A 24,053-nucleotide genomic window follows, 5' to 3' on the forward strand; every position below is an offset into this window, starting at 1 on the left:
CAGGAGTTGGTGGGTGAGATTCTGTGGCCTGCGTTGTGCAGGAGGTCAGACTAGACGATCACACTGGTCCCTTCTGACCTTAAAGTCTATGATTCTATGATTACATATTTCAGAGTAGCAGCCGTGTTAGTCTGTATCCGCAAAAAGAAAAGGAGGACTTGTGGCACCTTAGAGACTAACAAATTTATCTGAGCATAAGCTTTTGTGAGCTACAGCTCACTTCATCGGATGCATTCAGTGGAATGCATCCGATGAAGTGAGCTGAAGCTCACGAAAGCTTATGCTCAAATAAATTTGTTAGTCTCTAAGGTGCCACAAGTCCTCCTTTTCTTTTTACGATTACATAAGAAGTTATGACCAAGATTTTCCAAAGTGCATGACGTTTTTAAACAAACCAAACAAAAAACACCCACAAACCTAGACAGAGGAAGATTTTCCCCGAATGTTTACAGTTCATTCTGAGATTTCTGCATGGGGTCAGTTTCAAACTTCAAAGTTGCTAGAATCTGTGACCTTAATAAAATACTGTTTTTTCTTGGGGGCTTTATCTTGGCTCCCTCCCACTCAAGTGATCCCACATTTGAATCACTAACCCTACCCTACACTCCCATAATGAGGCATAGCAAATTTCAAGACAAACGATGTAAGATTGCAGATTTTAGAGCACTGAAGAGTCATCCTTTATACAGAAAGCAGCTTTTAACCTTAACCATGGGGAGATGCCCTACACCGCCATCACCAGAATAGGTTGGCATCCTTTCCTCTGTGATAGATGGTGGAAATTGCAGGCTATGATGTAGATGGTTTGCAATATCTCACATGACTGAATAGTCCAATCTGAGAGTTGCATGATCTTTGGCAGTTATTGCAAATGTATGTACCTTGGTTGGGAGCTCCTTGCTTCCTACCAGCTCTTTTCTCTTCAAGCTGGAGGAGCCAGCTCCTGTCATGGACTTTTAATGGCTGATGGAGACAATGGTGCCACTTGTTACGATCACCTTCCAAGATTTCAAATCCATCAGGATCAATTCCAGTTCCTTCATATCTTGCTCGCATGTGTCTTTATAGCAAAGTTTGGGATGTCCTGTTGTTCTTGTTCCCTCTGAAAGCTCCCTGTATAGCATGTCCTTGGGTGTATGTCCATCTTCCAACCTACTCAGCTGGCCTAGCCAGCACAGTCATCTTTGCTTGAGCAGGGCTGTCACACTTAATACATTTACCCTTTGAAGAACCTCTGCGTTGGTGACTTTATCTTGCCATTTGGCATAAACAGCGTAGGTGGAAACTGTTCAACCTTTTCTCCTGATGAGCATAAGTTGTCCATGTTTCCCCACCATACATGAGAGTGCTGAGCATGCAAGCTTGGTACACTAGCATACACAGCCATCACCGGAACAGCAGGCTCAGAAAAGTGAGAAGTGGCCCATTTATCTCAATGAGATGCTCTCAGCTAGATGAAAGTGAATATTCAGTGGAGATGCATATAGCCTGAACAATAGCTCTGAGATGTATAAATGGCTCCATTCATGTCAGTGGGTGTTCCTTTACCTTAATTCCCCAGGATCAAAGTTAGTTGGATGCCAATTATAATACCCATCCCACCCACAGGGGATAGTCTCTGCACCTCAGTGGGGGAAATTCATCAGGGGGATCTACAGAGAATAAATAATAATAATCACTGATCCTAACTGTCTATTATAAAAGAAATTCTGACTCTTTTAGTGAATGAAACTTCCATGGATCTTTGAAAAACGACTGGGCTGGCTAACATTCTCTGTAATTGCTGAGTGCAAAGGTTGCAGCTAAATGTTACATTCCAAGGCGTATCCAACTGCCTTGCTGTTATTGGATGCTTCAGTTGCACGTAATCATGGTGTTAAATTCTCTTATAGCTCAGAAATTCCTGTTGAGTGTTTGTGTACTTTTTGCCCTCAGAGAATATGCAAATATTCACAAATAAAAGGATAGTTCAAATCCCGTAGCTTAAGGTTTATGCAAAGTTAAGTTGAGAAGTTGAGTTTGGGGAGTGCAGTTGACTCAATGACTGAGCCTATCGTGGTGATGCGATGGGTGATTTATGGGGTGTGTGTGTGTGTGTGTGTAAGACACAACAGTAGGAAATAAGCAGAAGGAATAGATGAATTTTTTAAGAAACACAGACCCTGATTTCATACAAATATCCCTAGTAAATAATAAGGAGATAATAAAAATACAGAGAACATAGTCTGGTCACTGGGCTTACTCGTGAGCCTGAGTCTGAGCCAGCTGAAAGGTAAAAGAAGTCACCATGCTCTCCTGCTATTTTCTTTGCCAGACCCTATGCAATGGGGAGAGCAGTTGCCAGTGGGCTGGTACTCTTTCTCCCACACAGATAAGCAGAGATGGGGGATTGGAGGAGGGAAGAAAGCTATTCCAGGTACAAGGCTGGTGCATTCCCAAAGAGGAAAGCAATACGCTGGGTTCAACTTGCGACTTTTAGAGCGATAATTTGGTCCCCACCCTGCTTCTTGGGCAGTGCAGTTATAACAACCTAGCCTCTTCAATAATGTATTATTTCTACCATACCATAGGTATGGCACTCAACACCTTTTGAGACTGAGGGCCAGATCCTCAGCTGGTGGACATTGGGGTAACTGCACTGAGCTATGCAGATTTACACTAGCTGGATCAGAATGTAGCCATGCATCCTTGGGACTTTATTTCGCCTCCCTGGAGTTCATTGGCTTCAACCGGTGTAACTTTAGGACCAAAATTTGGCATATTACAGCAAGGGACAATAAACAAGGGGAGAGAAGGAGGGATGGACGAATAAGGTGACAGCGGTGCAATAGTGAAGGATTATGAGCTGTGCTTATTGTCATGAACACCTCTTTTCTTATTTTCTTGTTTATTTTGTTTTCTGTTTTTATCAGCTGATTGTTTATTTTTTCCTAAACAGGTCTGCTGAGGAGATGGTCACTGATTTTTTGCATCTGTAGCAGGTAGTTTGCAAAGAGAAGGTTTGAAAGGTTTGCAAGAGAAGCAATGAGGCAATGAGAGGTATACAGAATGGTTTTAGAAACAACACCATTTTCCTCTTTCTAATGAAATTCCCTTCTCAGTGTTAGAAGACAGTGACTCTCTATGATTCACATTACCTTAACTTAGGGCCTTAACTTCTTTGGTGCTCAGAACCCTCACTGTCATTGTCTTCAGGGTAGGAATGGGTCCTTGAAAATAGTTCCTTGCTGTGTGGTTCTAGTAAGAACATTGATTACATCAAAGTAATGCCTCCTTTCTCAACACAGGCCTGATTCCACAAAATCTCATGCAGGTGAGTAACTTCTGGGAGTAAACTTTGTAGAACTTGGCTCTAGGTCTGCTGTTTATGTTTATGTGAGCCAATTGCTTAATTTAAAGATTAAACAAAAATATCCATCAATTTTGCTACTGTTCCCATCATGGAGTCAATGGGTGAGGAATTCTCACCGCCTCAGTCATCATGAGCAAAACTGTCAGCTAAATTTTGACTGAAAAATCTTAATCATTGGTGCTGATGTAAGACGCAGAAAAAAAAAAACAGCTGAATGTTGCAGCTCCTAAATTGAAACTGTAAGGTAAGGAGTTAGAAAAAAAATAATCTTTTTCTGCCTGGTAAACTGAGAAAATGTGACATTGAGTAGTTGAGAGAGAATAAATATGGATGTTATTTTTGTAGTCACATTCCTAACTAAAACCAAACTTTCAAAACAAGAATAATATATGCAATGTGAACAATGTTTCTTTCATTAATGTAAATATCCCCCCCCACAATTGTGTTTCAAATAATTAGAAAAGCTAATTTCAATTTTGTAGTGTAACCAATGTGCCTACTAGAGAGATATCTCTTTAAGAGATCTACAGTAGAACCTAAGAGTTACAAACTGACAAGTCTACAACACATATCATTTGGAACCAGAAATACAAAATCAGAAAGCAACAGAAACAAAAAACCAAAAACAAACAAAAGCAAATACAATACAGTACTGTGTTAAATGTAAACTACTGAAAAAAAGGGGGAAAGCAGCAATTTTCTTCTGCATAGTAAAGTTTGAAAACTGTGGTAAGTCAATGTTAAGTTTTAAACTTTTGAAGGAACAACCACAACGGTTTGGTCAGAGTTACGAACAACCTTCATTCCTGAGGTGTTTGTAACTCTGAGGTTCTACTGTATGGAGAAGCAGAGGGGGAGGAAGGAAACAGGAGTGAGTTGTGTCTGACTCATTGTTGCTAGACGCACAGACACACAATTAGCACTCCACACCCAGAAATTTCTCAAATTGGTGTGGTAGTTTTGGACATGCTCAATAGGTTCCCTGTAGCTGAACTTCATGAGGGCAGCTAATGAGGGCAGTTGCTTTACAAACGGCCATGTGGTTGAGTGGGCTGCGAGAAGCTGAGCCATAGAAGCAGAAAGCAGGCTGTTTTCCCCTAACTCTGAAGCATTTTGCAGCAGGACTTTTAAAATCTATATACTTAACTGAGTGGTGGTTAGTTAATTAGTTAGCTGACTAGCTAACTGTGTGAACTCAACAGAAGAGGAGGAAGAGTCTGCATGGATTCCAGCTGAAGATTTCTACAAGCAAGTGGAGGGAAGATGGGGTTGCAATGCTTTTGACTCAGCAAATCGACTGTGTGAACTCAACAGAAGAGGAGGAAGAGTCTGCATGGATTCCAGCTGAAGATTTCTACAAGCAAGTGGAGGGAAGATGGGGTTGCAATGCTTTTGACTCAGCAAATTGGTCACCAACATCTATATAAAGGCTGTAAATGAGACTTAGCTTTTGAAACTTGTGAGCTTCTTCTCACTAAGTTTCTGTGGAGACTGACCTGTTTAGATTTGTTTTCTTTCTTTCTTTGTTTATAACTGTGAAGATAATGTATGCGGATTATAAAGTAACTGTGTTATGTTAAAGACATTTGTTATTTATCATAAGATTTTATAAAACTGGAATTTAAGAATTACGTTAATTCCTTTTGTTCTTTTCGGACTTGATTGTGGGGAGGTTGACCCTGTGCAATCCTTGCTGAAAATCATACGCAGCATACGGGCTGCATGGGGCACCTGAAAATTGGGGCATCACCAGGCTGCGGGGCCCGGGCTGTTCTGCTTGTGCTGTGCTCTGACTCTGCTGTCCCTACCCATAGGCAGGCTGGCCGTGGTTGTGTGAAGTTTGCACCTGGCGTCTTCCTCGCTGCACATGTGCAGAGTGAATCAGGACAACCAATCTGCAACATGGGTGGGAAATTTTTAAAGAAAGGTGGGAAGTGGTAGAAGCCCCCTGGCCCCTCACCCTCATCCACTGCTCACTCCCTTCAGCCCACCCACTGGCCGGAGGGCTTCTCTCCACCCCCTGAACAAGGTAGGAGCTGGCGTGGGGCTGTGGGTGCTGGGAGGGAGCCGTGTGCACTGGAGAGTGGAATCTCCGCTCAAAGCTGGGTGCATGGCAAGGGCCCCTGGCCAGAGTTTCCATCACCCCCACCCCATGTGTGCGGGCAGGCGGTGGAGGGAAGCCTCGAGCTGTGTCAGAAGTCGCGTCGGGCAGCTGGGCGGTGGAGGGAAGCCCCAAGTCCCGGCAGAAGCCACGCCAGGCGGGTGGCAGAGGGAAGGGCAGCGCCAGGCAGGGGGTAGTGGCTGGGCTCCCTCCACACACTGGTATCAGCAGCACTGGCTGGGAACCGCCTTCCCCTTCCCCTTCCCTCAATATCTCCCCTCAGGAGACCCCACCTTCCCTGCCCCCATCCCTTAATATTCCCCTTAGATAACTTGCGTAGGACAGCCCTGATTCTGGGTCTCCTTGTGCTTTTATACAGGAGCTGTTCTTCGGCACTAGGAGAAGGGTGATGTTGTAAACTCTAGCCCACCCAACAGTTACACTAGGAAACAGCAGTGCTTTTTCAGTTTCTTTGACTCCAACCACAGAAAAACATTCAATAATTCTTTTTATTTTTTGCTTGGAATTACGGTTACAATCTTGAAATATAAACACTGATTGTTTATAGCAGAGCTTGAGTCATTTTGGCAAACAGTCTGAAGTGTTTGGACAGCATATGGAAATGAAAAGAAAAGCACTTGTAACTTCATTTCTAAGCTTTTTCTCCCCTATGGGGGATACTGCAGGTAAACAAACTGTCCCGGCCCGCCAGCAGCTTTCCCTGACAGGCTGTGTGCCAAAGGTTGCCGATCCCTAGGTTAGCCTAAGCTTATATTGCTGGGTAGACATACCCCGAGAGTCTGGCTTTGTCTGGTTGCTTATTCCCAGCCCTCCCACTAACCAGGGCTCTAGGAGCAGGGCCTCCTTTCACAGCACTGCTGCTGATCTGTGGAGTGGTGGCTCCATGTGAGCTTTTTAATGTGGGCCCTTTCCTTTCAGCTCTTCTCAACAGGTTTGGAATGATTAGATCTGTGCAGAACTTTCATAAAGAGGGTTAAAATAAAACTCAACTGGTTTTGTTTCTCATCACATACTCAAAACTCCTCCCAGCTTTGCTGGAAAGTTTGAGATACGGTTCCTTCTCAGTGATTTATGGATTTACACAAAAAGAAACATGGTTCAAGTTTTCACATGAAAACCTAGAGGAACTTGGTGATTTTGACACAGCTTGCTGGCCAAGAGCCTAATTCTGCAATATGCTGAACACCCTGAGCATCCAGTTGAAGGCATCCAGGTCCTCAAAGAGCGGTTCAGGTTTAGGGGATTTCAAAAACTATGCTTGAGGTCAGTGGTTAATTTAGGTGGGCAGTGAATGCAGGATCAGTCCTCATGTGGGTAAATCAAGCCACCCAACTCAGTGGGGCCACATGTCGCTGCAGATAAGTTGCACACAGATACTTAGAACCAGATCCAAAACCCATTGAGGTCAACATGTTCTGAATTCAGCTGTAAAATACTACATAAAAGGGATAGTTAGCAGTCCTCGTCCATTCCTTAGGCTGATTTTAACTCTGAGCTAAAAAACTTGAAATTGCAGGGTTCTAGATTCCTGCAAATTACAGAAAATCCTTGTTCTTGCATGAGAATTATGTTGACGTTATAGACTTAGGATCAACCTCTGCATCGACTGACACCCTCTGCAATCCCATTAGCCCTGACTATATCCTCACTCATACCAGTGTAAACCATGGGTAGCTCCAATGAACTCCTTGAAGATATGCTGGTGTAAGAGAGATCAGAATCAGTGCTACTGCCTTTAAGGTGGTAGCAAAGGCTGGAAGTCAGCAGAGAGTACAGCCACAGAATTCTGTGGAAAGATGAAATCTTACAAAAGGCATGAAGATGTTTAAGTGCACCAGCTGTGTTTGATCAAAACTAAAACACTGAAAAAGAAACAAAAAAATATATCAATCCTGGGATGAGAGCTTGCATCTCCTGGCACATCAAAAAGCATATATTATTCAGTTTATAAATGCCCAGGGGGGAAAGACTTAGGATGCAAACTCTGATACACCTTTATCTCAAAAAGTGCTATATAATTCAGCTAAAACAAATTCCAAGATGACAGTAATGTGTGAGCTTATATGTAATTTTCCAAATGTGTTTTCAGTTAGATTAGCTATTTACACAACTACATAAGGCTGGAAATCACTCACCAATTCATCACTCATTCATGACATCAGGATGACACTTTGTCAGTGAGGCATTTGGCTGCAATTACTTAATTAAATGGTCATTTTGTAACTGCTTAATAACGGTGATGTCTGGTGACCAAATCTTGCTCACTTTACTCACATGAGCAGTCCCACAGAAATCAATGTGTGCTCCCCTCTGTGGCCTGCTAGGTCTCATAGTTCCCCAACCAACTTTTATGTAAGGGTCTTATAGAATTTAACAGGGTTCTATAGAAATCAATATGATTCTATAATAATTGCTCTCAAGCCCTATCAAATACAACAGAGAACTTTCTACAGGTTTTTGAACTACCCTATAGAAAGATCATTCTCTAATTCAAGAGGATGGTTTAAAAAAGAAACCTATAGCAAGGTTATTACTCTTACTAAATTCTATAGGACTTCTTAAAATTCTGTAGGACTTCTTCCTTTAGGGGTGGCTACCTATGGAGACATTATTAGGGACCAGTCCTTGCACTTAAAAGAGTGCAAGGACTGCAATTGTGAGTGGTCTTTGCATGTGGAGTGGTATATAGGAAACGTCACTTCTCTTGCACAGACTGCAGTGTGACCTGGGATCCCTCCATTTCAACAACCTCAGTGTTCCACTGTGCTTTAATTTGTGTGCTTATATATAACCATAGGAGGGGTTTGCTACAGCTCAGAATAGTGTCCTGGCTCTAGAATATACTTCTTACCTCTGAGGGATGTCCGACTCTGATAAAAGTGCAGAGGGGATCAAAAGCCCCTGTACCACAGGCCAGGAGGTGTGTTCTGTTGTACCGGTGAAGGACGCGGATGTAGTTTGCACATTCGTCCTATTTTTAAAAGAAGAGGAGAAACTTAGTATTCAGGATAATTTAAAAACAACCCCACTTCCTCTGAGCCTTGGGAATCTCTCTACTTCCCTTGTCTAAGTACTTATGTGGATCGTCTAGGTATACTTAATCCTTCCTATGCGCAGGGAGGATGGATTACAAGAGCTCTTCAAGTTCCTTCCAGCCCTGCATTTGTATGGTTCTATAGCTCTTATCACTGCAATACTTGAGCACAAATCACAAGCATTAATGAATACCTGTGAGATAGGGTATCCCCTTCTTACAGACAGAGAAACAAGGAGATTAAGTGATTTGCCCAATGTTACACGATGAATCTGCAACCCCCATGGAATAGAATCCAGCTCTGCTCATTCCCAGGGTCCTAACGACGAACCCATCCTTCCTTCCTCTAATATATATGGTCCAAAATGTATACTTATTTACATCTGTGTAATTCCAATCATTTTATTGACTTTTGTGGAGTTACTCTGTATTTATATTGGTGTAGCAGAGACCAGAATCTGGCTCAGGATATATGGTAGATGGGCCAGAGGGAAATGTCAGATCCAGCAAATTAGAAAAATAAACTTCGGTATATATACTTCTAAGTAAACCTATTAAACCATATTTGTTATGTTCTTGTGAAAGGGTGTTTAGAGATATCACACACACAAACACATTATATAGTCTGTCTTCAGAGAAGGTTATCTTTAACATGCCCACTAGATCTATTAACAGATCTGTAGATGTTTTACTCATTTTACTCAACTGTATTAAGGAGCTGGAGTCACTGTTACAGAATATATTTCTTACCTCTGACTAATGTCTGACTGATAAAAATGCAGAGGGGAACTAAACACCCTCTATCACAGGCCAGCCAAGTCCACAGTTGCCAACTTTCACACGGTAAATAAGCACCCGACTTTCACAGTAAGCCAAAAATCAAGCTATTTCCTTTTCAAAGCAAGGCTAAAACAAGCCAATCCCTAAGAACCCCAACACTCTATGTGACTAGATCCCCCCCGGCGTGCAGTCTGGGACTGTGGTGGACCCGCTGTGCACCCCTGACTCTCTCCCCCCTATGCCCCTTGTTGCCCCCCTTACCCCTGCTTGCCAGGAGCCAATCAAAAAAAGAAGCAACAGGCTACGAGCCAAACAAGCAATAAGCCAAAAACTAGCCAACAAGCAACTCACAAGCCAATTAAGCCAAAAACAAGCCCAATTTCTGCATTTGGCATGTCTGCAGCGGACACAGGATTTAAAGCAATAGAGTTTTATTTTGGTTTAAGCCAAATCAGTAAAGCCTAGCCCAAGTTTAAGGTTGTGCACATGTTGTCAAGAACAAGGTTTCCCAATTCTATTGTCCTATTTAGTTTCTTACAAGCTGTCTGCAATAGTGTTTATGACTACAATACTTAAAGTTTTACTGCTACAAGATGAACTTATAACCTCTTAAGAGCTTGTAAAAGGGGCCTGTAGTGTCACAGAGTAAGAGGTGGTGAAGAAAAGTGTGGAATACCTAAATACTGAGATGGCTATTAAAACTTTTTACACATCTTATCATGTATAATATGCTTTGTTCAGAGCAAAGTGGGAAAGGCGGCAGCAAAGACAAAAAACAGAGGCAGTGAAAGGTAAGGGGCCTAAGAATGTGTCACATCCACCCTGACTGAATTGGCCTTGTCAACACTGGTTCTCCACTTGTAAGGTAGGTAACTCCTTTCTCTTCATGTGTCGGTATATTTATGCCTGCATCTGTAATTTTCACTTCATGCATCTGAAGAAGTGGGTTTTTTTACCCACGAAAGCTTATGCCCAAATAAATCTGTTAGTCTTTATGGTGCCACCGGACTCCTCATTGTTTTTGTAAATTTCTAGCCCTCATGGTTGCAAAGAAGAGCTGGAAAACAGAAACACTAAAGACTCAGACACCACAGTCAAAGAAAAAGACCCATAATTTACTTAAAAAAAATCTTATGGAGTTTGAAGTCAATCCCATAATTTTGGAGGGGCGTGACTCCTGGTTTTTGACTGTTTGGAGTTGGCAATACTGATGATTGAGCATTTCATAATCAATCATGGATTCCCGTGAGAAAAAACACTGCAGTGTTCCACGGTAATGGCCTCAGGGATTGTAATAATATTATTGTAAACTTCAAGGGGTTTGAACTATTATAGCAGAAGAACATTGTATATTTCTATAAGAGAATGAGTATTTAACTTCCCTAGAAACTTGTAAGACTGCGGCTGGGGACAAAACATCATAAACTGTAAAAGCACTGTGAGCAAAGGGAAATGAGGCTTTGATTGTAATACCATCCTCTCCTGAGAGGGAATAATAGATAAACCTCAAGTGCTTCAACAATCAGACTCAGTTAGATAAATTCCACAAGTCTGGGTAATATTGAAATAATATTGAATATTATTAATAATAAATATTGGGTAATATTGAAAAATATTGAATAATCTTGATTCTGTCCAGTCAGAAGACACTTAACATTAAATCTGTCCAAATCTGAAGACACTTAACACTAAAAAGGTTGCAGAGCAGTTTTTAAACTAAGATATGGGGGAAAGCCGATTGCTGCAGAGGCGCACGTGGATCGGACAAAGACTTCTCTTAGAGGAGAGTCAACTGATAGAGATTCTCTAGGTTTTAGTCAGGAGGAGAGGATGAAAGAGGATAAGGTATGGGCCAGATCAGATGAGAAACATTCAGATAAAGAATCTGACACATCAGAAAAGGGCAGACAAATAAACAGTGACAAGTTTTTTAAGTGCTTGTACACAAATACTAGATGTCTAAATAATAAGATGGGTGAACTAGAGTGCCTCGTGTTAAAGGAGGATATTGATATAATAGGCGTCATAGAAACCTGGTGGAGTGAGGACAATCAATGGGACACAATCATTCCGGGGTACAAAATATATCGGAAGGACAGAACAGGTTGGGGTGGGGGGAAGAGAGGGGAAGTGGCACTATATGTGAAAGAAAATGTAGAATCAAATGAAATAAAAATCTTAAATGAATCCACATGTTCCATAGAATATGTATGGATAGTAATTCCATGCTCTAATAAGAATATAAGAGTCGGGATCTATTATCTCAGTGGTAGCTTATGACAGAACAAGGAGTAATGGTCTCAAGTTGCAGTGGGGGAGGTTTAGGTTGGATATTAGGAAAACCTTTTTCACTAGCAAGGTGGTGAAACACTGGAATGCGTTACCTAGGGAGGTGGTGGAATCTCCTTCCTTAGATATTTTTAAGGTCAGGCTTGACAAAGTCCTGGCTGGGATGACTTAGTTGGGGATTGGTCCTGCTTTGAGCAGGGGGTTGGACTAGATGATCTCCTGAGGTCCCTTCCAACCCTGATATTCTATGATTCTATGATTCTATCCACCACCTGACCAGGACAGTGATAGTGATGATGAAATGCTAAGGGAGATTAGAGAGGTTATCAAAATAAAATACTCAATAATAGTGGGGGATTTCAATTATCCCCATATTGGCTGGGTACATGTCACCTCAGGACAAAATGCAGAGACAAAGTTTCTCGATACTTCAAATGACTGCTTCTTGGAGCAGCTGGAACAGGAACCCACAAGGGGAGAGGCAACTCTTGATCTAGTCCTGAGTGGAGGGCAGGATCTGGTCCAAGAGGTAACTATAACAGGACTGCTTGGAAATAGTGACCATAATATAATAACATTTAACATTCCTGTGGTGGGAAGAACACCTCAACAGCCCAACACTATGGCATTTAATTTCAGAAAGGAGAACTATGCAAAAATGAGGAGATTAGTTAAACATAAATTAAAAGGTACAGTGACTAGAGTGAAATCCCTGCAAGCTGCATGGACACTTTTCAAAGACACCATAACAGAGGCTCAACTTAAATGTATGCCCCAAATTAAAAAAACACAGTAAAAGAACTAAGAAAGAGCCACTGTGGCTTAACAACCATGTAAAAGAAGCAGTGAGAGATAAAAAAGCATCTTTTAAAAAGTGGAAGTCAAATCCTAGTGAGGTAAATAGAAAGGAGCATAAACACTGCCAAATTAAATGTAAAAATGTAATAAGAAAAGCCAAAAAGGAGTTTGAAGAACAGCTAGCCAAAAACTCGAAAAGGTAATAACAAAATGTTTTTAAGTACATCAGAAGCAGGAAGCCTGCTGAACAACAGGTGGGACCCCTGGACGATCGAGATACAAAAGTACCACTTAAAAACAATGAAGTCATCTCAGAGAAACTAAATGAATTCTTTGCTTTAGTCTTCATGGCTGAGGATGTTTAGGAGATTCCCAAATCTGAGCCGTCTTTTGTAGGTGACAAATCTGAGGAATTGTCACAGATTCAAATATCACTAGAGGAGGTATTGGAATTAATTGAGAAACTTAACACTAACAAGTCACCGGACCAGATGGCATTCACCCAAGAGCAAAGAAACAAAAGTAAAGAATAGAATTGTCAGACACATAGAAGAGCATAAATTGTTGCATAAAAGTCAACATGGTTTCTATAAAGGGAGATCGTGTCTTACTAATCTTTTAGAGAAAAAAGAAAAGGAGTACTTGTGGCACCTTAGAGACTAACCAATTTATTTGAGCATAAGCTTTCGTGAGCTTATGTTAGTCTCTAAGGTGTCACAAGTACTCCTTTTCTTTTTGCGAATACAGACTAACATGGCTGTTACTCTGTAATCTAATAGTTTTCTGAGGGGGTCAACAAGCATGTGGACAAGGGGGATCCAGTGGACATAGTGTACTTAGATTTCCAGAAAGCCTTTGACAAGATCCCTCACCAAAGGCTCTTACATAAATTAAGTTGTCATGGGATAAGAGGGAAGATCCTTTCATGGATTGAGAACTGGTTAAAAGACAGGGAACAAAGCGTAGGAATAAATGGTAATTTTTCAGAATGGAGAGGGGTAACTAGTGGTGTTCCCCAAGGGTCAGTCCTAGGACCAATCATATTCAACTTATTCATAAATGATCTGGAGAAAGGGGTAAACAGTGAGGTGGCAAAGTTTGCAGACAATTCTAAACTGCTCAAGATAGTTAAGACCAAAGCAGACTGTGAAGAACTTCAAAAAGACCTCACAAAACTAAGTGATTGAGCAACAAAATTGCAAATGAAATTTAATGTGGATCAATGTAAAGTAATGCACATTGGAAAAAATAACCCCAATTATACATACAATATGATGGGGGCTAATTTAGCCACAGCTAATCAGGAGAAAGATCTTGGAGTCATCGTGGATAGTTCTCTGAAGACTTCCACGCAGTGTGCAGCGGCAGTCAAAAAAGCAAACGGGTTGTTAGGAATCATTAAAAAAGGGATAGAGAATAAGACGGAGAATATCTTATTGCCCTTATATAAATCCATGGTACGCCCACATCTTGAATACTGCGTACAGATGTGGTCCCCTCATCTCAAAAAAGATCTACTGGCATTAGAAAAGGTTCAGAAAAGGGCAACTAAAATTATTAGGGGATTGGAATGGGTCCCATATGAGGAAAGATTAAAGAGGGTAGGACTTTTCAGCTTGGAAAAGAGGAGACTAAGGGGGGATATGATCGAGGTATATAAAATCATGAGTGGTGTAGAGAAAGTGAATAAGGAAAAGTTATTTACTTGTTCCCATAATATAAGAACTAGGGGACACCAAATGAAATTAATGGGTAGCAGGTTTAAAACAAATAAAAGGAAGTTCTTCTTCACTCAGCGCACAGTCAAACTGTGGAACTCCTTGCCTGAGGAGGTTGTGAAGGCTAGAACTATACGGTTTAAAAGAGAACTGGATAAATTCATGGAGGTTAAGTCCATTAATGGTTATTAGCCAGGGTGGGTAAGGAATGGTGTCCTTAGCCTCTGTTTGTCAGAGGGTGGAGATGGATGGCAGGAGAGAGATCACTAGATCATTACCTGTTAAGTTCACTCCCTGTGGGGCACCTGGTATTGGCCACTGTCGGCAGATAGGATCCTGGGCTGTATGGACCTTTGGTCTGACCCAGTATGGCCATTCTTATGTTCTTATGACAATATGCCTTATCCTATGATTTCACGGTACATGCTGCTTCTTATTGGGAAGAAATCACCACAAGAAAGGTCCTTCTCATGTTTTTCCCCTTCCCCTTCTGCTTCCAGATTGATTTCAAAAGCACAAAAACATGAAAATAAGAATGGCCACACTGGATCAGACTAAAGGTCCATCCAGGCCAGTATCCCATCCTCCGACAGTGGCCAATGCCAGGTGCTCCAGAAAGAATGAACAGAACAGGTAATCATCAAGAGATCCATTCCCTGTCGCCCATTCCCAGCTTCCAGCAAACAGAGGCTAGGGACACCATCCCTGCCCATTCTAGCTAATAGCCATTGATGGACCTATTCTCCATGAACTTATCTAGTTCTTTTTTGAACCATGTTATAGTCTTGGCCTTCACAACACCCTCTGGCAAGGATTTCCACAAGTTGACTGTGCGTTGTGTGAAAAAATACTTCCTTCTGTTTGTTTTAAACCTGCTGCCTATTAATTTCATTTGGTGACCCCTAGTTTTTGTGTTATGAGAAGGAGTAAATAACACTTCCTTATTTATTTTCTCCACACCAGTCATGACTTTATAGACCTCTATCATATCACCCCTTAGTCGTCTTTTTTTCCAAGTTGAAAAGTCCCAGACATTAATCTATCTATCTATCTATCTATCTATCTATCTATCTATCTATCTATCTATCTATCTATCTATCTATATCCTCATAATCAAATGAACATAGGATATAGAACTGGAGGAGATATCCTGGGTCATCAAGTCCAGTCTCCTGCTATTGCAGGTACCCTCAGTGAAATGAGGGCTGAAAAAAGTTTACTGAACATTTAAGCCACTTCAGCAAGGTTCACTTCAGCTTCAGGTGTGTAAGGAGTGAGGTAGCTTGGTTGTTAATTTCTCAAAACTGGTGCTCCCATGCCCCCCAGGTGGATGAGTAGTATGTTTTTCATGCTAGTGTTGACCATTGATGTTTACAGCTTCCTAGGTGTCACCGACAATATTTGTTGTGGCTGTGTTTGCGCTTGACTGTTTGCTGTATTTTCACACTTCAAAAGTATCTCTGGCCTTTTGAAATCCTCTCGTCCAGTGTTAGCTACCTCAGTGGCGAGTGCATTCATTAGGTTCTGACAATGAACTTGATGCTGTACAAAAATATACATCATTTATGCCCCTAAGAATTTTCAGTCTCTGATGCCAAATGGGAGCTCTGCATAGGTGTGAGCCCCGACATCCTTGCACTGCTCCCTAGTAAAGTCCCACAGGCTTTGTGTGGGGATAGCAGACCACAGGGGTGGATGTAACTTACGGTGTATTTTATATATTACTATTAATTTAACTTGCTTCTTGTGGGTATGCTGTAATAAGTAGTCTTTAGGAAAGATTAGAATCAAGAGAGGCTGCAGCGTGGTGAATCAAGATACAATGATATTCCATGCACATAGCAATATGGACAAAGGCAGGGAGATAGGCATGGAAGAAGAAAAATCAATCGGGTGTCTAGACTGGCATTACTGGCAATCAACAGTGGATGAAGAGGGAAGATGTGATAGGAGACAAGGCCATTATTCAAGCCAGTGCAGAACTTGAAGGGAAGGCTAGAGGTGATATGTTCAGAATGACAGAGGAGATGAGGGAGATAATTTTAGCAGTCACATTGTGGAGGGGGTGGCGATGGCTAAGTTAGTATCAGAGAGGCCTAAAGTTAAGAGGTTGTAGTATTTAAAATAGATCTTAATAAGGAATCAGATGAGAGTTTCAGCATGTGGGTCAGAAAGTAAGGAATGGATTGCTGTGGTGGGAAAATAGCGAGATTTGGTTGAAATGGATTTGTGGGGATAAGAAAGTTCTGATTTCCTCAATCTTCCTTATTAAATGAGATCTTTCATGAGAAAAAGAAGAAACAGAACTATTAATGTCCGCTAGAAAATGGCTTTCACTCTGATGCCAATCTTATTACATCTCATGAACTAAGCAGTGCCAGGCCTGTCCATTACCAGGTGTGAAACCTCCAAAGAAAACCCATGTGTGCTGGTAGCAGCCAGTGTGTTCACTGCTCAGTTACTGCTTAGTCTTGAAAGCAATTAAACCAGTGACTTAATGTGCTAACAATAGTCATGCTAGGTTTCAGAGTAGCAGCCGTGTTAGTCTGTATCTGCAAAAAGAAAAGGAGGACTTGTGGCACCTTAGAGACTAACAAATTTATTTGAGCATAAGCTTTCATGAGCTACAGCTCACTTCAATGGATCTGAGCTGTAAATCTACACAGCAACATTCAGAATTGGATCAGGATTTTGAACACTCGAAAATTAAAGGATGCTTTGATCCAAGTTACTGGTTCAACCCCATCTGTAACTAAAAGGTAATTAATTTGCAATTAATTATACTTACAGCATCTCTTCCTTTAATTGTGCATTCTTCTGCCTGCTGGGGTGTACTGGGCCAATGTATCTGAAATAACACAAGATCATTCAAGTGTGGATATAAAAGTGTATAATTCACAGCCAATCCAGCTTTTCCTCTTTGGATTGGGTTGAAGAGTCATCACTTTCAATGTACAGTTTTTGTTGCTACACTCTATACAGTAATATTTTATAATGTTTTGTAATAGTCCGATTTTCAGAAGTTATTAAGCTAAATATTCCAATTTTTGCCAAAAGATTTCTGACTATACAAGTTAACTATACAGGTGTATAAGGAGGCATTTAATTTCTCCTGCATTACAGCTGGCAGTCTTCTCCATCAGATAGTGGAGGAAACTCAATATACGTTCTCTGATTTGAAGGGAAATCCATGCACCAAAGCATTTTGTACTAATTCAGTACAACTGTGCCCACTTAATATCCAAAGACTTTAAACACTTTTCCATTGAACACTAATTTGAAAATCACTTGTTTCCTGCTCTAAACATCACTTAGGATAGAATTCAGCTCCCACTGAGGTAAATGAGAATTTAGCTATTAACCTCACTGAAGGCAGGATCAGCCGCTTAGTGTCAATTATTGCAAGGAAGGCCAAATGTCACAAGTGGCTTTTCAGTTAACCTATGCTATAGAATTTTGTTTCATTCCACTTTGTATGGATGAAAAATATGTGAAACAATGACCTGGGTAGACTAGCCTGATGATTTCACTTCCTAGCACTTTAAGAACTGGAAACAAAAATGTCTCCACTTCGGGTGATACCATTTTCAGATCAACGAAAATAAGATTTCTGCTTGGAAATTCACAGGTAACATTTTAAAAAAAAACAGTGGGAAGTGACTGTTGACATTAAGGTTTGTCAGTATTCCACTCACAGATTATTATTTTATCTGCTAATAGTGAGATGAAAAGATAGGAAAAGGCTACTTTAAAAATATACTTTTCAAAGGAATAAGCACTTGGAATGGTAAGATTGCACTGATACCCAGGCTATACTCACACCTGGTTTAACTCCACATAAAGCAACCACTCTGAGCAAATTCAGGCAGAGGAAATATTTTAATCAGAGATGGAACCATGCCTAGTATCTCAGAACAACTCCCTCACTTCTTCCAAAGTCTAGGTCAGTTTGGGGAAGTGTTATGATCTACAGATTCATTTAGTTTAAGGTCAGAAGATCATATAGTCTGATCTCCTGTATATCACAAGCCAATTAAGTTTCACCCAGTTACCTCTGTATTGAACCCAATAACTGGTGTTTGTCTAAAACATACCTTCCAGAAAGGCAACCAGTCATTAAACCTTGATTTGAAGACTTCAAGAGATGGAAACTCCACCACAGTAATACAAATAATACATTACACCACACAGGCCTCCTCTCCTAAGATTTGTTAGAAAATGATAGGCCTTGTGGGCTTTGTCTCAGACCCCAAATATGTGCAGAGCTGGATGCAAAAAGTGGTATCAAGGGGAATAAGAAATCCCGGGACAGTGAGGGTCATACGAGGGAGGCCTCACAAGGTATACAGAAGCATCTGAACATTTGTACGGTTTTGTGAACTAGTCCTGTGAACCTATTGACATGCACCTTCCACTTCTCAGATCACTGCTTCTCTTCCCCCTGTCCCCCCCATCACTCCCCAACCTCTGCAGAATACCACGGCATTCTCCAGACAAGGTCCAGAACACTACAGTATCACCACTGGAAGCTGTAGTGTTCAGAATTATTTCTGTAGAATACACTAACAATTTTAACATTTTTTTATAAATGACAAAAAACAGCTCTGTGTTACCTGTAGGTAGAACTCACTCCTGAAACTAGGGCCTCTTTATGCTAGGTGTTGTACATACCCATAAAAAGAGAAACACCTGGTCCAGTGAGTTTACAATCCAAATAGGTAAGACAGTCACAGGTAAGAGAAAGGAAGTATCATTATCCCCATTTCATAGATGGAGAACTGAGGCACAGAGAGATTAAATGACTTGCCTAAGGTCACATGGGAAGTCTACAGCCTGCTGCAGTTGAACCAAGGTCTCCTAAAGAGACCTCCTGAGAGCTTGTTGTTGGTTTTAATTGTATTGATTCTTAAAATGATGTAAAAGGTGCCCAAGACAATAAATGAAGATGTTTTTAATGTGGTTAGAAACAGAAATACATTCATACGTGGTCACTGACAGATACAAATGTACTCTACACTGCAGGCTTTTATTTGAAATTTGGTGGTGTGAGGAAATCAAACTCTGGGAAACAGAATAGATGTCTTTAAAATGTAGGCTCCACAGAATGCACACCCCAAATTCTCCACCAATTAAATTATTTTAGATTTGCTGGATTATTTTGGCAGTCAATAAACAAAAAAATTACTTTACATCCACCCAGTACTTTATTGCTTTTCTCAGAGGAGCTCCTTATGGACTCATCATAGCTGAATATTCTAAGGAATTCTTGGCTTGTTTTCTGACAGAGGGGATACATCTGTGATGCAAAGGGGTTTTGTTTTGTTTTGTTTTTCTAGATAATCCACAAGTCTCATGGATCTGTAGATTTAAGGCCAGAGGTAATAAAAACTCTCTTCATATTCCATGGTATAACACTACATGGGGAACACAACAACAAAATTCTTTCACAGTTTTTTAAGGATATCAAAGACAAAAGGAGATTTATGAAATGTGGTCCAGAGTCACTAGCTTTAAAACATTTCCCTGCTGCTTCTGGAAACTTGTCCCTGTTACAAGAGATAGGACTGAAATAGATAAATTTGCCTTTCCTCTTTTTTTTTTCTCTTCATAGTATCAGTTTGGAATGCTAATTATACTCTCTTTGGTTTATAACTATGTCTTAGATTACTTCAATGAGTGTTTGCAACATGAAAGAAAAGTTCAATGGCTAATTAATATGCCTTAATTACAGCTTGATGAGGTCCTTAGGTAGAAATGCATGGACCGGATCACTCAAACTTCACTCTAAATTTCTAATGTGAAAAAGTCTGATGAAGTTCCTTTCACCTACATCTTTGCTGATAAAATTGTTGGACCTAGCAGCAGTCAAAGTCTCTCTACTCTGCCCTCTCGACTTTGGAGTGAATATCATAGAATCATAGAATATCAGGGATGGAAGGGACCTCAGGAGGTCATCTAGTCCAACCCCCTGCTCAAAGCAGAACCAATCCCCAATTAAATCATCCTAGCCAGGGCTTTGTCAAGCCTGACCTTAAAAACTTCTAAGGAAGGAGATTCTACCACCTCCCTAGGTAACGCATTCCAGTGTTTCACCACCCTCCTAGTGAAAAAGTTTTTCCTAATATCCAACCTAAACCTCCCCCACTGCAACTTGAGACCATTACTCCTTGTTCTGTCATCAGCTACCACTGAGAACAGTCTAGAGCCATCCTCTTTGGAACCCCCTTTCAGGTAGTTGAAAGCAGCTATCAAATCCCCCCTCATTCTTCTCTTCTGCAGACTAAACAATCCCAGTTCCCTCAGCCTCTCCCCATAAGTCATGTGTTCCAGACCCCTAATCATTTTTGTTGCCTTTCGCTGGACTCTCTCCAATTTATCCACATCCTTCTTGTAGTGTGGGGCCCAAAACTGGACACAGTACTCCAGATGAGGCCTCACCAATGTCGAACAGAGGGGGACGATCACGTCCCTCTATCTGCTCGCTATGCCCCTACTTATACAATATCTGCAATGCACTCTAGGATAACCGACAGGAAAAGCCAAAGAGCTCATGAAAGTTGAATTCTGAGGAGCCGAGCCCAGTGAGGTCATGTTTCCAAATATGTTCAGTCAGGCTGAACATTTATTCCCGGTTCTGATTTTTCGCATATCATTAAAAACAAATTGCCACTAATCTGATATACCGTGTGCACAGGCCTCCAGACAAAGGGTGGAGTTTCAGAGTAAATGGCTAAACTTTCTTTTAATGTCACTGGAATGAGAGCCCGAAGAGTGTGTCCAGATGGGACAAGATGGTTAAGATGGTTGGACAGAAGCACAAAATGTTCTATGCTGTCATTGTTTCTTATGCTGATTTACTCTTAATTGAAAGATTGGTTATTTTATAGAAACAGACACTTCTTAAATGTTTTAGTATCCCTGGACGCTACTCTCATTACAGGATATGAGCAATTTCTACCAAATGCAAGGGCAGTTAACGCCCATCTTACAGTGGAAGAGTAAGGTCCTGTGTGTATTACTGTGCTTTGTGGAGTCCTAGCATTTAATTTCCTACATAGCCGAGTTAATACACTTGTCTCCTGAGTATTTGCATCAGCTGCTCATTGTCTAAGGGTTGGTACACAATGGAAATCAGTTAAAGATATTTTTCTAATGGTGTTGTATTTATTTATTTTGAAGTGAATTTGATGCTGTTGAAAGGGGCCAGATTTTAAAATCCTTTATCCACAGAGCAGCCAAGTGCAGTGTGGACTGTGGACCTGTCCTTACACTGCTCTGTCAATGTGCTTCCAATCTGAGCCTCAGCGGACAGAAAGGAGTTCAGTCTCCATCCCCATTCATTGGAGGCCTCTCCACTTAGACTGCCACTTAGACTATAAGCAATGTTTTTGTAACGTGCAAACCTTTCCAGTAGAAACCACCAAGTCTTCTCCCATAAACCACTGAACAGGCTACAAATGATACTAACTTTCAGCCACTGCTCACCTGGATTGGCTTTGAGCCAGTGACTTAAAGGGACACAGTCAACTTGAAATCTAGGCCCCTTCCAATTTGTGTATTTCTGTGGTTTTTGAAATGCTTTCCCTTCCCCCCATTGCTGTGGGAAAGACTACATGAGGGAAACAGTTAACTCAACTGTAAACAAAATGCTGTCGAATGCACAAAATAAACAAGCTGAAATAGTGTGAGAAATATTTATTTCCACCAATCTCTTGCAGGTCAAGTGATCGTGGGTATTAATTTAGTTTAAAAACAAATAAGAGAAATTTCAATTTTAACTTGGTGTCCCTTTAAATGTGAAAACATCCACTATCCCATTTCCAGTCACCTGAGCCATCCAAGGCCCCCAGCCCTGGGAAGTTATTCTCATGCAGAATCACATGCCATGCACTATTTTATGTTTCCGCACCTCTCTGTAGTTCTCGCTGACTCGGTCCAAGCTGAGAGAATACACAAGATCCCTTCCTCCCACAAACAGTCGCTCTTGATATTCATCCAGCAGCATTGTGTGAAGACCAAGGTATCCAGATGGGCTATGAAAGACTGATGTCCTGTTTAAATCCCAGAGCTCTGAAATACAACCAGTTGGCATGATCAATACCCAACAACTTAGTTTCACGACTTCGTTTTCATGTTTTTCCAGGGAAAGAGGTAAAAGGTTTTGGGGACATTAAGATATTCTGAATCTTAAAAACGCCTAGTAAGAAAGAGACACAGAACACTTGGGAACTATTTTCAAAACTGTCCAAATGTCCTGGAGATCTGAAAGTGGATTTGTACATTGTAATCTTTGTGCTCAATCTACCATGTGACAGAAAAAAAAATGTTTCCTCTTTAGCATTTTAGAAAAGGGAATCAACTCTTTAAAACATTAACTGCAAATGAGAAAAGGGGGATGAATCAATAGAAAGTCATTTGCCAGAAATTCAGACTCTGGTGGATAAATTATCCCAGCCTTCACTTCCCCCCACCAAGCTGCATGTCTGTTAAGCCCTCAATGATAAGTAAGTATATTCTTAGTCAGTTCACAATAACATTGCTTCCTTTCATCCCTTTCATGTTTTTTTTCTACTGAAGGCCCAACTCAGCTCCCATTGAATTCAATGTAAATTTTGCCACTGAAATCAATGAGAGTAGCAGACATCCTGTACCCTATATGTCCACAATTTCAAAGGCAACTATGGATTTTGGGTAGCTGCCACATGGTGAGTTGACCTTTCAGGAGGGCTGGGGCTAACCTACTCCCTCTCCCAGGCTCATGCTCCCTCTCTCCTGCTGAAGGGAATAAGTCCTGGGGTCAGATGATAGAAGATTGGTGATTCACGGTACGTATAAATTGCACAAAATAAAAATATCAAAAAACCCACCCATGGCCATGAGTCCCAGAGCCCAGGTCAACTGACTCGAGGCTCAAGGGTCACAGGCTATGAGGTTAAAAATAGCAGGGTAGACATTCCCACTTGGGCTACAGCCAGGGCTCTGAAACCCAGTGAAGGGAGAGGGTTTCAGATCCCAGGTTCCAGCCCAAGCAGGAACATCACGGCTATTTTTAGCCCCATAGCATGAACCTGAGTCAGTTGACTCAGGCTCTGAGACTTTCTGCTGCAGGGCTTTTTGTTTGCCTGTTCTTTCAGTATAGACGTACCTTCAGTACCAGGTCTGCTGGGTTAAAGAGCAGCCTGAATTCAGGGAGAGAAGGGAGCAGAGAGGCCCTCCTTAGATCCCAGGTAGATGGCCTGGGGAGTGTAATCCTGCAAGGAGCACACCAGGAAGGCTGAAAGCCAGACTGCTTGAGGAAAGGCTCAGCAAAAGGGAGCAGAGAGACCTGTTTTAATGCCTAGAAAGAGGGCCTTGGAATTGACACCTTTAGAGAGCAGATCAGGCTCTTGTTGGGGAAAGGGACCTGTTTATAGGTGAAAATTGTGCTGAATTGGTTTATTCTGAAGAAGTAAAACTCAAGCCTGAAAAAAGGGACTAAAATACTGATGTTGGACAGTCTCATGTGGAGAATTAAGCTACAGTAAACAAAAGCCACATTACTTCTGAATGAGAGCATCCACATGGGGGTGAACATACTTTAACTTAGGTGCATTAACTTAACATCTTTAGTTAATTCGTTGTAACTTTCCTGAATGTCCCTGTGTAGAAGAGCCTTTTTATCACGGCTAGTGTTATATTATGATTAGAAGTGGGATATTTTGGTGGTGAAATGTCGGAAACCCTGTGCTGCATTGTACCTGATCTGCTCTCTAAAGGTGGACAGAAAATTTCTCTCTCCAAATGAAATCTCTCAGAAACATTCAATCTATATATAAGTCTGTATTTATATAAGAAACGGGATCAAACCAGAACTGCAAATACAATTTTTGTCTCAAACAACCACTTCCTGCTTTTCCTTTTCAGTGATAAAAACCCTATATATTCTTTTTTTGACTCAGCCTTGGGGTGAGAGAAATGGAA

The 24,053-nt window shown here is 41.2% G+C and overlaps 1 protein-coding gene across 1 annotated transcript in view; it reads right to left on the minus strand.

Annotated features, from left to right (window-relative positions):
* SEMA3E (semaphorin 3E) overlaps positions 1–24,053 on the minus strand; it is a 212,636-nt gene that overhangs the window by 75,134 nt on the left and 113,449 nt on the right. Inside the window, exons 2-4 of the mRNA XM_073331893.1 lie at positions 22,003–22,163; positions 16,882–16,941; positions 8,326–8,445 (exon numbers count right to left, since the gene is read on the minus strand). Of these exons, the coding sequence (XP_073187994.1) occupies positions 8,326–8,445; positions 16,882–16,941; positions 22,003–22,163 (341 nt within the window). The remainder of the gene's footprint in view (positions 1–8,325; positions 8,446–16,881; positions 16,942–22,002; positions 22,164–24,053) is intronic.

This window comes from Lepidochelys kempii, chromosome 1, assembly GCF_965140265.1.
Source record: "Lepidochelys kempii isolate rLepKem1 chromosome 1, rLepKem1.hap2, whole genome shotgun sequence".
NCBI lineage: Eukaryota > Metazoa > Chordata > Testudines > Cheloniidae > Lepidochelys > Lepidochelys kempii.